This window comes from Stenella coeruleoalba, assembly GCF_951394435.1.
Source record: "Stenella coeruleoalba genome assembly, chromosome: 7".
Classification (NCBI taxonomy): domain Eukaryota; kingdom Metazoa; phylum Chordata; class Mammalia; order Artiodactyla; family Delphinidae; genus Stenella; species Stenella coeruleoalba.
In genome coordinates this window covers 119,097,198-119,111,723 of record NC_137153.1, presented here as the reverse complement: position 1 = coordinate 119,111,723, position 14,526 = coordinate 119,097,198, and the positions used below count along the sequence as shown (strand labels likewise).

The 14,526-nt window shown below is 48.7% G+C and overlaps 1 protein-coding gene across 1 annotated transcript in view; it reads left to right on the top strand.

The window, feature by feature from the left end:
* AK8 (adenylate kinase 8) overlaps positions 1-14,526 on the top strand; it is a 128,361-nt gene that overhangs the window by 40,844 nt on the left and 72,991 nt on the right. Inside the window, exons 6-10 of the mRNA XM_079927432.1 lie at positions 1,012-1,093; positions 1,596-1,667; positions 2,162-2,362; positions 5,799-5,930; positions 12,996-13,085. Of these exons, the coding sequence (XP_079783558.1) occupies positions 1,012-1,093; positions 1,596-1,667; positions 2,162-2,362; positions 5,799-5,930; positions 12,996-13,085 (577 nt within the window). The remainder of the gene's footprint in view (positions 1-1,011; positions 1,094-1,595; positions 1,668-2,161; positions 2,363-5,798; positions 5,931-12,995; positions 13,086-14,526) is intronic.

Sequence of the window (14,526 nt, the reverse complement as noted above, 5' to 3'; positions counted from 1 at the left end):
CAATTCATGCAATGCCTGGCAGCTACAGAAACTCCCAGGAGAGGAGCATTCTGTGACATGGGAAATATGCATGAAACGTTCTCACTATGTGAAAAGAACAGACTACAAAGTAGTATGTGCAGTGTGACTTTTCTCCACCACCCCACACCCCCCCCTGCCCCCCCCCCCCCCCCCCCCCCCCGCCAGCCAGGAGAATAGATATCTCTATGTGAAGCCCGGAAGGAGATACACCTTAGTGTTAACAGTGGCTAGTTTGGGTCGGTGGTGTTACCAGTGACTAGCATTATTATTTCAGCTCTTTAGTGTTCCCACAGAGTGTACAACAATCATATGTGACTCTCACAATTGGACTTAAAGGGTTAATGAAAATAAATCTTCTAAACCAGCTCCCCAGCCGATCCAAGAAGACGCCTGAGGGATTTCAGCCCTATAACGAGTTCACTTAGGAACAGAAACTTGAACTCGGGCCCCTTAATGCTGTGTTCGGGACTTGTTCTTAAGAAAAGTGGGTTTTTATTTTGCCCTTGGTGGTTCCTTTTCTCTCACATCTGAGAAACTCCCTTTAGGAAATAATCCGAAATGTGGAAAGAGCTGTAGCACAGAGATGTTCTTACGGTGTTATTGGTAACGGTGCGAACGCGCCGCAGGTGAAGCGTTTGGTCGTGGGGCGCGGCTCAGCGCGTGAGGCAGCTCACTCGGTGGAATGTTATATGGCCAGCGAGGAGGTGGGCCGACAGGAAAAATACGGTGGTGGTTATAACGCGGGATGGAAGAAATCAGGACAGAAAATACGTATGGTGTGACTATCATTTTAAACGTAAGATTCAGAAGGGGATGTGATATTATGAGAGGAGTTGTTAAGTGAGGTGAGGCGGCTGTCAGGAACGTTTATTTTCTCTGACCTTAAAAGTTCCAGTCTTTCTATAAAGGTATGATGTTCCTTTTATAATAGTTCCAAAAACATCTGGAAAAGTAAACATAGGTGAGCACCTTTCCACATTCTTTGCCTAGGGCTGGATTCTGGATGGCATCCCTGAAACTCGGGAGCAGGCCCTGTTGATCCAGACCCTCGGCGTCTCCCCCAGACATGTCAGTGAGTAGCCCCACCTGCGCCTGGAGAGCCCTCCCCCCAGACCTGCAGCCCCCGCGAGTGAGCGCTCCACTCTGCGTCAGCGGCTCCGCGGTGCCCAGGCACCATCCCCGAAGGGGGTTTGATGGGCCAACAGGAAAAAGGAGGACAGCACAGTCGAATTTTCCACGGAGCTAAATGCATTCGGGGCTTGTTCTGAGAAACGTGAGGTTTTGCTCTGACCCTGGTGATTCCTTGTTTCAGGAATCTCACATCTGAGAAACTCTCCTTAGGAAATAATCCCCAAATGTGGCAAAAGCGTCCTGCACAAATATGTCACTGAAGCCTGTCCTCGGGCGAAGTGTTCAGGCGTGGGCTTCCTCTGTCCTGAGATTACGTGTTTGTGTCCTGACCTCTCTTTTAAGGCATTGCTGGGGATGGGAGATGGTGGTTGCTCTAATGCCTTTTACAGCAGCAGGTCGGCTGCCCACCACGCCTGGTTTTGCTTCTTTCCTTCTCTACCCAGTCGTGCTGAGCGCTCCAGACACGGTCCTGATTGAGAGAAATCTGGGGAAGAGAATCGACCCTCAGACAGGAGGTACGGCTGTCTCCACCTTCCCCCAACCACCCCGTGGGGTCTCACAGGGAATCCTAGTAACAGCCCTGCCCACCCCTCACTGAGCACTTACTCTCAGGCTTGGGCAGCAGACAGACCCGGGTTTGTGGTCCCTGCCCCTTTCTAGCTGTGTGACATGGGACAAGTCGCCCAGTGTCTCTGAGGCTCAGTTTTCTCACCTGGACTTGAGGATGGAAACGCTGAGCCCTGCCTTGTGATCTGCTCACTGTGAGGATGACATGAGAGCCTGGGGGTGGGAGCCTGGCACAGAGGAAGCGCTCCGAAAGTCACGGCCACCCTTCCCCTCGCGCTGAGCATCATCGCCACTTTGTTGTCGTTAATAGCGACGGGGGGGCGGGCCCGGAGCCAAAGCCGAGCACGGTGCTGCCGGGGTGGGCGGACGAGCGCCCCTGGGACCCGCAGGCTCTGCCCCCAGGTCGGGCGGGCAATTCTAAACGTGTCCCTCTCTCTGGTAGAGATTTATCACACCACCTTCGACTGGCCCCCCGAGTCCGAAATCCAGAACCGACTGATAGTGCCAGCAGGCATCTCCGAAGGGGAGACGGCGCGGAGGCTGCTGGAGTATCACAGGAACATCGTCAGGATCCTCCCCTCGTACCCCAAAATCGTGAAAGTCATCACTGCCGACCAGCCGTGCGTGGACGTCTTCTACCAGGGTAAATCCAGGTGGACCCTCGGCCCCTCTCATCCTGGTGTCACTTCTTCTGGCAGTGATGCCAGTGTCCGGTGTCCAGTGTCCGGGGTGTGCCTGGGAGCCCGGGAGTCAAGTCACGGAAGGCCCAAGGTCCCTGCCCAGAAACAAGTCTGGGGTCCCTGGGAGCGTCGTCCTCTGAGACCCTGGGCTAATATTCTATAGGCCGCATGGTCAGCGGACTTGACAGTGACGGGGGGGCGGGGGCAAGGAGAGGTGAGGGCCGGGGTGGGAGGGACATGCAGCAAGAAGTCTTGCCCTGAGGATGAAGGAAGAGGAAGAGAAAATTTATAAATATTCAAACAAACAAACGTACAAACCAAACCCACCAGCGCCACAAAACCCAAAAAACCACAACACAACTCAGGTGTCCTGAGCCCACTGAGGGCAGGGATAGGCAGTTGTATGCCGGCCACGGCCCTGCCGTTGGGAACAGTAACAGATGTTCAGAAATGGGCTGAAAGAGGCCTGTTTGGGGGTCAGGGGTGTGACCATTGAGTCCCGAGGCTTTGGAGCCAGGTGACCTCAGCCCCACCACACGTCAGCTCTGCAGTCTGCGGCAACTCTCTTAACCCCTCTGAGCCTCAGTTTTGTCATCCCCAAAATGGGAACAGAAATCCTTCCTTCCTCACGGACTTAGGTGAGGGCTCCGTGAGATCCTGCAACGCAGGTATCTGCAGCCCTGAGCCCAGTAGCTGGTGCAGAGAACGGCTCAGTAAATATCGGACGTTGCTATCATCAGGATTCAACATCCGGTCCCGAAAGACAAGGAAAGTTAGAAGAGTTCTCCCCCAAAGCAGCTGCATTTATCATTTTTATTTTTTTTAATTTATTATTTTCTTTTATTGATTTCATTTTATTTTTGGCCACGCTGTGTGGCTTCTGGGGGTCTTAGTTCCCCCACCAGGGATCGAACCCGGGCCCTTGGCAGTGAAAGCGTGGAGTCCTAACCGCTGGACCGCCAGGGAATTCCCTCAGTTTTTAAAAGTCTTGCCGAGCTTCAGTTGTCTCCACAAGCAGTTATCCCCTTCTGTGCGATGCCGGTGCCTGACACAATGAAAATAGCTCCGCAGGGACTTTAAGACACTTGATGGTTTACGATGCCCTTTTTTGGTATATTCTCTCAAGTCTCTTCAAGAGACGTTTACTTTTGGTGGGGAGGTTGTCCTGAGCTCCCCGGAGCAGCCCTCCCACCGGCCCCCACCTGCTGGTGGCCTTGTTGTCTGAGCGGCTTTGCTTTACGGAGAGCGAGAGCCGGAGCCGGCTCAGCCCCGCTCTCCGAAGGGGGTCGGTATACGAGGGGGCATGTCTGGAGAGTGATGCTACTTTGAAAAATGCCAGGCTTACGGATGCCTTATAAATTTCCAGCGATTTCGCATCTCGGAAGAGTCTTTAGCAGCAAACACTGCGCTCCGAAGATAAACAACCACAACATTTATCTTATGCCATGATTCTGAATTTACACATTAATTACTTCCAAACTACTTAATTAAATTTAAAAGTTCATACGATCGTTCATAAAGAATTCATGCCTGAAATTGTAAATAAAAATGTGAGTGTCTGAATATTAATTATTATTAATTAATAATGCAGAGAGAGAAATTGAACATTGGAATGCAAAATTCTCTCTGTGTTGTTTTTTTTAATATCTCTGCTATGCATCCAGCAACCACATATTTTTCAAAAGAATAATTAGCTGTTGAGACCGTCTGGGGGATCATTACTTCTAATTAACTTGGTTATTTACTGTAAATTAAGCATCATTTGTAAGCAGGCTGCTTTGCCTGTAGTATTCGTGCTCTTCAGACGGGCTGGATCCTGGAAGGTCTGAGGATAAAGACAGCCTTGCTGTCTTTATCTTTATCTCTTCCTCCGGGTTCGTCTCGCTGATGGAAAGTGTTACCCGTGGCAGTGGGCTTGGGAGAGCTGCCCCAGCCCTGCCAACTGTCTGTAAAACCGGGACAAGGAAAGCACATCCCTCGTGGGACCGTGCACGGATCAGATAAGGTAAGGCCGGTAGAGTTTAGCTTAGCAGGAGATGCATCCCTGCCGTGAAGATGCTGGTTATCATCTTGACCTTGAAGACAGGTAACTTACCTGCACCTTTAGTTCTAAAACAGAGGGGAATCGTAGCATCTCTCATGTCCCTTCCAATCAAAACATCCTACAAAGATTTGAGAGTTCAAAATTTGCCCAGTGAATATATGTCATTGGTTCTCAATGTTGCCCTCTAGCCACAGTGGGACACGTGGCAATGTCTGGAGACGTTTGTGGCTGTCACAGCTAGGGAGCGTGACAGCACTGGTGGGCAGAGGCCGGGGAGGTGCCCCGACGTCAAGCACAAGGTTGGAAGACCCTGCACACCTGTCGCGGATTTCGAGGTGGTGCCTGGGGACACCTTCCTGTCTTCGGATGGACTCCATCCTGGGCGAGGGGCCAACATGCTGACTTCAGGCAGCCCGGCACCTGCGCAGGATGGTCCGGGGACCCGGGCAGGAGGCGGGGCCGGGGAGGGAGACCCCCTTTGGATGCAAGGGGGACTGAGGAGGAGGTACCCCCGCCCTCTGCCTCAGCGGGCGGGCCGCTCCCCTCACCCAGGTGCCGAGTGGCGGCCCTTCAGCAGCCTCCTCAGCCCACCCGTGCCCCCTCCTCTGCCCTCCACTCTCAAGGGAGGTGACCTGGTTTGATGTTCAGTCGCTTTGGGCATCCAGTGCCCCCCACGGTGCACGCGCCTCAGCCCTGTCTCCCTACTTCTTTGTTCCTCAGCTGCCAGGGGCACCCTGGGCCAGGGCGACATCTGCCCACTCCCGGGACCCATTTGTTCACTGCCTCTTTGGAGACTTGCAATAAAGTTGGTGTCACTGGAGCGCGGCTGCAAATTATTCTCCACCAATTCCGAAGGCCTTTAGAAGTCCCCGAGTACGAGGCCCCCGCGTGGCCTGTCGTGTTTATCAAAGCCCGTGTCTGACTCTAGGAGGTCGGCCTGGTGCCGGGGCTTCAGGGTGAGGCTCAGCCCGGATTCAATTTGGAAACACCCTAACCCAGTATTCAGTGTGTGTTCTGTGTCCTGGGACCAGCCCCCAACCACGCGGCCAGCCGTCCTTTGACCAGGAGGGCAGCACGGCCCCTGTGCTGTGTCAGAGGGATCCAGGGCAGTGCTCTGCTCGGAGGGTGGCTTCTGTGCCTCTCCTTGTCCCCTCCCGCCTTGGTGCCCCGGCCTGAAGGGTAATTCCTTCCCCGCAGCTTCACCCTGTGGTTACCCGGCAGATTCACAGAGGGTTTCCACGGAGCTGTAAAAGAGAAATAATTACTGCCGTTAAAAGAGCCCAGGCAGAGGTGTCGTAAGCTGGTTCCCTTTCTTTAGGACCCTGGTTTATTATCCTCACATCCTCTCGTTCCAGCTCTGACCTATGTCCAAACCATCCATCGATCTAACGCCCCGTTCACCCCGAGGGTGCTGCTGTGCGGGCCCGTGGGCAGCGGGAAAAGTCGGCAGGCCGCCCTCCTGGCCCAGAAATATGGCCTCGTCAACGGTGAGTGCCCCGGCGGCCACCCGGCTTCTAGAGCCTCCCCTGCTTCCTGCCCTCCCAGACCTCCCCGTGTTACGGGAGCGGCGAGGAGGTCGGCATCACTTCTCTTTCTTGCTCTCTGCTGCGAACAATTTTCATTTAATCCATCTTTGCAGGGATAAGGTTTTTGCCTCCCAAAGAATATGGCCATAAAAACATTAACCAATAAAAACACGCCCGCAGCCCAAAGAGCTGGAACGTTTTCTGGTCATCATTTTTTACGTCCTTTGGCGCAGTGGTTTTTCTGTGCTCTGCCCCTGCAGTCTCCCCAGAAGCCGGAGTTCTTGCATAATGTGGACCTGCTGTTCATTTATTTTCTCCGGTCTTGTTTGGTTCCCCAAACCCAGGTCAGTGTGTTTACAGGCAAACAGTTTCTGAACCGGAGGAAGACTTCTAGCTCAGCACAGTTTCAATAAATATTTTACCAGGAAGAGAGAAAATATTGAAATTAGTCCTCCAGGTCTTTCCTGGGGTGGTCCCAGATGGTCTTGGATGCCAGCGTGGTTTCAGGAGGATAAAGGGCTGGAAGGGAGGCTATAGCAGACACACAGCACTGGAGGGAGTTAAGGGCACTGACCCCCTCCCACTTCGGTGCTCCAGAAGCCTCAATAACCTCTATTTAAGCAGGAGACATGAGACCTGCACCCCCAAATACAGAAATATGCATGTATATGCCCGCAAATGATATATATACACCATACAGATATACATGTATACTGACATGCACAAATATATACATGCCACCCCAGAAAGATCAAGTTTCGAAGAAAAATCCTTTTCAATTAGGTCTCCTCCAGCTTAAGATTCCAAAGCCACTGAGATTCCCAGCCAGGAATCAATGACAAATATCATACCCATAGATTGAAGGTGGAGAACTGAGCAATTATTCTGACTAGTATGGAAAAAAACCACTAATAGTTGTATTAGTATTTTAGTAAAAATGCTGAATAGTAGTATTCTGATTTAATTAGTATGGAAAACTCACCTGGCTACTTTATGATAAAAAATGCTTTGCTTGTATCAACGGTTTTTTTTTAATGGAATTATTCAAATAATTCCTTCTCCTTCGGAGTTTTCCTCTTAAGAGTATTATAAGAATAAAATTCCAGCTGTGGTTAGGGATGACTTTGTAAAGAATGGGCCACAGTCTGCTTGTGGCCACACCCACATTTATTTACGTGCCTGCACTGATTGTTACGTGAAGACATATGAAGAGTTACAGTGAGAAGAGCCTTAATGGCAGAGGCAGGGTCTGAAAAACACAACAGTGATACCTTAATATAGTGCACAGCTTAATTTAAATAATTGTCACTGTGCCGAAGTTTGTTTATGCAGACACTCCCATTCAAGAAAAGTATTTTTAAATTTAAATTGTTTTCAGCACACCAATCATAAAGAAATGAAATTACCTGCCCAGATTTTTCCAAAAATGAAAATAGAAAAGCTCACCATCGTTTTTGCTTTTGCAGCAGAAGAGCCATTTTGGGCCTCTTTTTAATAACTGAGCATGTGGAGACTGGCTCAGAAAGTTGGCATTTCTCAAAGGTGTTCTTGAGAAATACAAGACACCATGAGGTTTCCGTAAACCTGTTTAGGGGACCTGTGGTCTGCAGAGGCAAGCACTGAGCTGTCCTTTGGGGTCTCTCTGCAGAGGCCTGTCTGCACCCAGAGCTCCAGGAGCTGCCCGCCCAGCCCCGCTGCAGCCCGGCCCCCCTGGCCATCCCCTGCCTTGGCTCTTATCTCCACATTTATGAACCTCTTGGTCGTGGGAATACATCTCCAGACAAATAACCAGCATTCACTCCAACAAGGTTTATTGGAAGGCTCCTGTCTATAATCGGCGAGTATATAAACAGGTACAACCTTTTGAAAGATAAAGGCCACTACTGATTTCCAGGCTAACTGTGCAAACCCTTTGGTCCAGTGATTTCACGCCCAGGACTTTATTCTGCTGAAACACTCCCCACAGTATTCAGCAAGAGATGCGAAGGATGCAGAATGAAAAATAAAGGCAACCCCAAACTCTGTTTGTGAGGGGATTAGTTAAAGTAAGCTCTGGGCGGCTATTAAAAAGAAACCTGCAAAGTGACTCGATGTCTGTGAGGTATTGTTATGTCGGGGCGGGGTGGAAAGCAAGTCCCTCAACAGTGTTCAGGGAATGGTCTCTTTTTTTTTTTTGTAATTTATTTTTGGCTGCGTTGGGTCTTCGTTGCTGCACACGGGCTTTCTCTAGTTGCGGCGAACGGGGGCTACTCTTTGTTGCAGTGAGCGGGCTTCTCATTGCGGTGGCTTCTCTTGCTGCGGAGCACGGGCTCTAGGCACGCGGGCTTCAGTAGTTGTGGCTCACGGGCTCAGAAGCTGTGGCTCACGGGCTCTAGAGCGCAGGCTCAGTGGTTGTGGCGCACGGGCTTAGTTGCTGCACGGCCCGTGGGATCTTCCCAGACCAGGGATCGAACCCGTGTCCCCTGCATTGGCAGGCAGATTGTAATCCACTGTGCCATCAGGGAAGCCCGAATGATCTCATTTTTGTTCAAAAAAATGTGTTAATCTATGTTCAAGAAAACAGCTGAAGGACCAAACTGGTTATCTCTGTAGAATCACGTATTACACGATTCTGACTTTTTTTTTCCCTGCACCGAGCATGAATTTTCTGACAAGGAACAACCATGGAGCATTTTATTAAAATACTATTAATTTTACTCACTGAGTGCTTGCTATATGCAGTGCATGTTATTTGGTACACAGATAGGGAACATGTAGAAAGAAGAAGAGAGGCCCTTCAGGATGGAGGTGGGCCCTGCTGGGGGAAGGAATGAGGTGGGGCGGGGCTCCTCCCAACACTGTCCCAGGTCATGTGTGTCTAAAGCCTTAGCACTTGGAACCTCTAGGAAGAGCAGACTGTTAACAGTACTGTCTTCATAGGATCTTGCAGAATGAGGTGGCTATAGACAGGAGTTTTAAACCATTCTTTCCTAATATAAACATTACCGTTACGCACTTTTCTCCAAACACTTCTTTAGCTGCATCTCCCCAAATTTTAATGTGTTGTGTCTTATCATTCAGTTCAGAATATTTTCTAATCTCCTTTGTGGTTTCTTTTTTGACCCATGTATTATTTAGAAGTGTATTGCTTACTTCCCCAATATTTGGGAATTTTCCAGATTTTTTTTTCTTTGTTTCTTTAACTCTATTTTGGTCGAAGAACATACCCTATATGATTTCAGTCCTTTGAAATGTATTGATACTTTTTATGGACGAGCATATGCTCTCGATTGGTGAATTCCATGTGCACTTGAAGAGAATATGTATTCTGCTTTTGTTGACTATTGTGCTCTAAGAATGTCAATGAGGATAAGATGTTTGATGGTGGTGTTCACTTCTTCTGCGTCCTTAATGATTTCTCTCTACTTGTTATTTCAGTAACTGAGAGACGTGCGTTAAAATCTCCAACTCTTTACCTGTGGATTTCTCTATTTCTCTGCCAGTCTTTGCTTCGTGTGATTTGAAGCTATGTTAAGTGGGTATACACTAAGGATCGTTATCTCTTCCTGATGAAATCATCCTTTTATCATTAGGAAATGCTCCTCTACCTCTCCAGTAAATTCTCAAAGTCTACTTTGTCTGATAAGTATATACTCTATTCTTTTTTTTTTAACTATGTGTCTTATATTCTACATATGTGTCTTGAATACAACATATAATTGCTTTAAAAAAAAATTCAGCCTGATATTTTCTGCCTTTTAATTGTTTAGTCCATTTCCATTTAAAGTAATTTTTTATATGGTTGGTTTCAAGTCTACCATTCTGGGTTTTTTATCTTCTACTTGTGTTATCTGTTCTTTGTTCCTCCTTTCCTGCCAACTTTTGGATTGATCAAGTATTTTTTCAGTAATCCATTTTATTTCCTCTGTTGCCTTTTTTGGCTGTATCTCTTTGCTTTATTTTCTTTGTGGTTGCTCTAGGGGTTAACTGTTATCCATTACTTATCACAGTCTATCTTGAGTTAATATTATACCTCTTCATGTAGAACACAAGAACCTGACAGCAGTGTATTTCCCTTCACCTTGCTCTAGTTCTTTGTGTAACTGTAGTCATACATTTCGTTTCTACATATGTTATGAACCCTACAGTACATTGTAATTATTTTTGCTTTAAACAGTCATTTTTTTAAGTCAACATATGGGGGGAAAGAGCTTTTATATATACTCAATATCAACACTTTTCACTCCTTTGTTTAGATCTAAGATCCATCTGATATCATTTTCTTTCAACCTAAAGAACTTCCTTTAACATTTCTTGTAGTGCAAGTCTGCTGGTGAAATTCAGCTTTCATCTGTCTGAAAATGTCTTTATTTCACCTTCATTATTGAAGGATGTTTTTGCTGCTTATAGAAATCTGTGTTGACAGGGTCCCCCCCCCACCTTAACACTTTCAAGATGTCATTTCATTGTTGCATTGATGCATTCCGTTGCATTGCTTCTGATGAGAACTCAGAGATTATTTTTATTTTTTTCTCCTATATATAAAGTATCTTACTCCCACCCATAACTGCTTCTAATATTTTCTGTTTAGTTTTCAGAAATTTAACGATGATGTACCAAAGTGTGATTTACTTTGTGTTTGTTTTGCTTGGGCATCAGAATCTTGGATCTGTGGGTTGATATTTTTTCTCAAATTTTGAAATTCTCCTCCCATTATTTTCTCAGATATTCTCTCTCTCCCCCGCCCCCGCTTTCTGGAACTCCAGGTACATGTATGTCAAACTGTTTGCTATTATCCTCCAACTCCCTGAGGTTTTATTCCTTTTCTTTATTTCCGGTCCCCTCCCCACCTTCTCTTTGCTTCAGTTTGAATGCTTTCTAGTACCTCTTTTCATGTCTTCAGATTCACTGATGGCAGCCCATCCAGTGATGTTTTCCATTTAAGATATTCTGGAAATTCCATCTGGTTCTTTTTTATAGTTTCCATTTCTCTGCTGAGATTCCCCATCTTTTCATTCATTTTAATCATCTTTTAAAGTTTAAACATTTTCATAATAGACATTTTCTAGTTCTTATGTGCAGATTCTGATATCTGTGTGATCTCTGGATCTGATTCTATGGCCTGTTTTCTCTCCTTGTAGGGGTCACACTTTCCTGGTGGTATTTTTGTGTGTTTTCCTCTCCAGTAGTTTTTTATTATATGCTGGACGTTATGGTTCTCACATTCCTGAGAATCTGGATTGTGTGATCCTGCTTTGAGAATATCGCATGAAAAAGAATTGAGTTCTAACAGGCGGTTAAGTAACTGGAGGACCAACCTGACCCCACTGAGGCTTATTTTTAGTCTTTGTTACTATGGGATTAGGGTGGGATTCCCCTAGGGCTCGTGTATCCCTACACCTGAAGCGTGGCCTTCCTGGAGTCTCAGCTGCCTGTCTGGGGTGTTGAGCGAGATCTCTCACTCTGGCTGGCAGATGCCACTCAGTGCCCAGCTTCCCCATAGCTTTTGTCTCCCAGGCCCTGTGGCGTCTCCCCTGCGCACGTGCAGCTTTGCATTGACTAGTGACTCAAGTAAACCCTCAGGCAGGTTCCGGAACCCCCCCTGCCCCACCCCCCCCTCCATTATTCTGTCCCACATGGTCCAGCTGCCTCAGGGCCCCAAATTCCAATCCTTGTTTCCTGCTGCTGTGTTTGGGTTCCACTCCTCCCGAGCCATGGTTTGGACAGTGCCCACAGGTCGAAATCCAGGGCGAGTGAGGGTCTCACTTTGTGTGTATCCCGTCTCTCAAGGATCACAGCCCGTGCCTGTCTTGTCCAGTGCCCGAAAAGAGTTGCCTCTTATATTTTGTTAAGTTTTATGGCTTTGTATGACAGAAGGTGAATATGATACCTGCACCTCCCTCCTGTCCTGAACTGGAAGCTAAGCCTAGGTTTGATGTCACACGCACCTGGGTGTGTGACACCTCCCAGCTCCGCCACTTACTGGCTCCATGACCTAGAACAGTATGTACAGCATCTTCAGTTCTCAGTTTCCTTATCTACAAAGCAACAGTTTGTTGTGAGGACTGGACAATACAAAGCAAGCCCAGCATAGTGCTTGGCGTAACTAGAGGTCTCAGTAGCTGACAGCCTTTATTAGTCCTTACATTTCCCTTAGTGAGCGAAGCTGCCAGCCACTCTGGATACGATCACCGCCATCACACAGTGAATTAACATGTCATTACGGAAGAATACGTCTTTGGTGGTGGTCATTGTCTTAAACATTCCCTTTATGCAGTTAATTTTAGGATTGGTTTCGGTTTCTTTAAGGCAGGAAGTAAAGTCCTTAGCTTTAAAGTTAAGAAAAGTAAGCCTGTGCAATTACCAACTCATGAAAACATGGCTGGGCCCTTCTGGCTTTGGCTGTTACGGTTTTCATAGCCAAGGAGAGGGCAGCTGTGTTAATTCCTTCCACACTAGTTAACTGACACGCCCTGTGTGTTGGCCCCGGCTGGGGTCTAGAGACACAGTGGTGCTTGTGACAGGAAGGCACCTGTGTGTCCCTTTGTGATAGAAGCTGATGATGTCTGTGGAGCCGTCATCCCAGGGGGCTATGGAAACAAGAAGCGTCCCCACCCTCCCCTGCGTGATAACAGCGTGAACATGGATGTCACGCAGGTCCACGCAGTTCTCCGCCAGAACGTTCACTCTCAACACCCTCCGGGGCTGGGGCCAGCAATCCTGGGTGTCGCCGAGGCCCTGCGGGGCCTTCTCTGGTGGTGACATTCCTTGTTATGTCTTCTCCACACCGTCCATTTTTAATATGTTCTTTGCCAAATGCATTCTTTTTCATTCCGCATCTTCCTCCTTGGCTTCTTTTTTATTCCTTTTGGATACTTACTTTCACTTGGACACACACCCACACTCAGAAAAACACTTTTATATTTTTTTTCAGTGACCTTTTTTTTTCCCCCCCGCAGCAGGCAGCACTGGGAGGGGTTCTTTTTTTTCTCATTCTTCCTTCTATTTAAAATTTAACGGACGTCTTTCTGTTCCTCTCTCCTCTAGTCTGCTGTGGGCAACTGCTCAAAGAGGCCATGGCAGACAAGTCCAAGTACGGCGAGATGATCCAGCCCTTTTTCGAAAAGGAGACCACAGGTAGGCCACACTTGCCATGACTGCCACGACCTTCTAGGCTCTGAAGAGAGAGCCCTCTGTGTGAGGCTTTCTGGGCACGCGGGGGCCCAAACTGGGGAAGAGAACCAGGGAATGGAAATTGGGCTTTCCGGCAGGCAAAGGCTCTGGTTTTGTTCCCTGGTTGGTCCCTTTGGCTTCCAAGTGAGGGGGAGGGGTCTGTGGACATGATGCATTTCACTGGTGGTGTGGAATGTTCCTGTTTCTCAAGAATGCTTGCTTTCCATAACTGATAACGCTTAAAACTGGGAGCAGGGGGGACTTCCCTGGTGGCGCAGTGGTTAAGAATCCACCTGCCAACTAAGGGGACACGGGTTCGAGCCCTGGTCCGGGAAGATCCCACATACCACGGAGCGACTAAGCCTGTGTGCCACAACTACTGAGCCTGCGCTCTAGAGCCCGCGAGCCACAACTACTGAGCCCGCGTGCCTAGAGCCCGTGCTCCACAACAAAGAGTAGCCCCCAGCTGCCGCCACTAGAGAAAGTCCGCATGCAGCAACGAAGACCCAACGCAGCCAAAAATAAATAAATAAAATAAATTTATAAAACAAAACAAAAAAAAACCTGGGAGCCGGGAGAGGCCATAGTACCGCCCACCTCATTAATTGGTGTACAGAAAAATACCATCGGGCAAGATTCCAATTTAATCAGCAGTCAGAAGCTAGAAGGTTCAGAGAGCTTTGCAGATAGGGAGGACTGACCAGCCATTGGTCCTCAGGGGAGGCTGGACCAGATCATCTTTCCAGACCCCTCTGTGACCTATGCTCTGAAAGCATCCCCCAGATCTGACCCCCAGGAAGGGCACCACTGAGACCACTCTCTCCAGTCTCCTGAGTCCACAAAGGAGCCACAGAGAAGGGACCGAGGTACTGAGGACCTCAGAGCCAGTTCACGTCTGGGCTCATCCCCGGGCAGTGCGTTTCCCACACCCACCTCTTCCACTCTTATGTAAAGGGCTGTAGCTCCTCTGTGCAATCAGTACAGGCTCGTTATCACGTCTGATATGGACAGGTACTTGCTGTGAAGAAAACCGACCCAGAGAGGAGGGGCCGTTGTGATGGGCAGTGCGCGTGTTGTGAGGATGCCCTCCCCTTCTCCTACCGTTTTCCGGATGGAGTAAGCTGTGACTGGGAGGCGTGGGACAGGCCGCTTGCTCCTGACCTCAGCCCAAAGAGCCCCCCAGGAAGGATGTCCCGCCCTGGCCCTCCCAAGGCCTTCCTTGAGGTGTTCTAGTCTCCAGGGTGAAGTTCAGGTGAGGCAGCATGGGATCCCTCAGGCACAGGGATCTGCGTGGTGAGACATGATGATCTCGGCAGGCGAGTCTGTTCACTCCTGAGTCACCGGGGTGGTGAAGAGGATGATGTGTGAACAGGAGCCCTGGGCGCCAGTGAAAACCAGTGCCAGC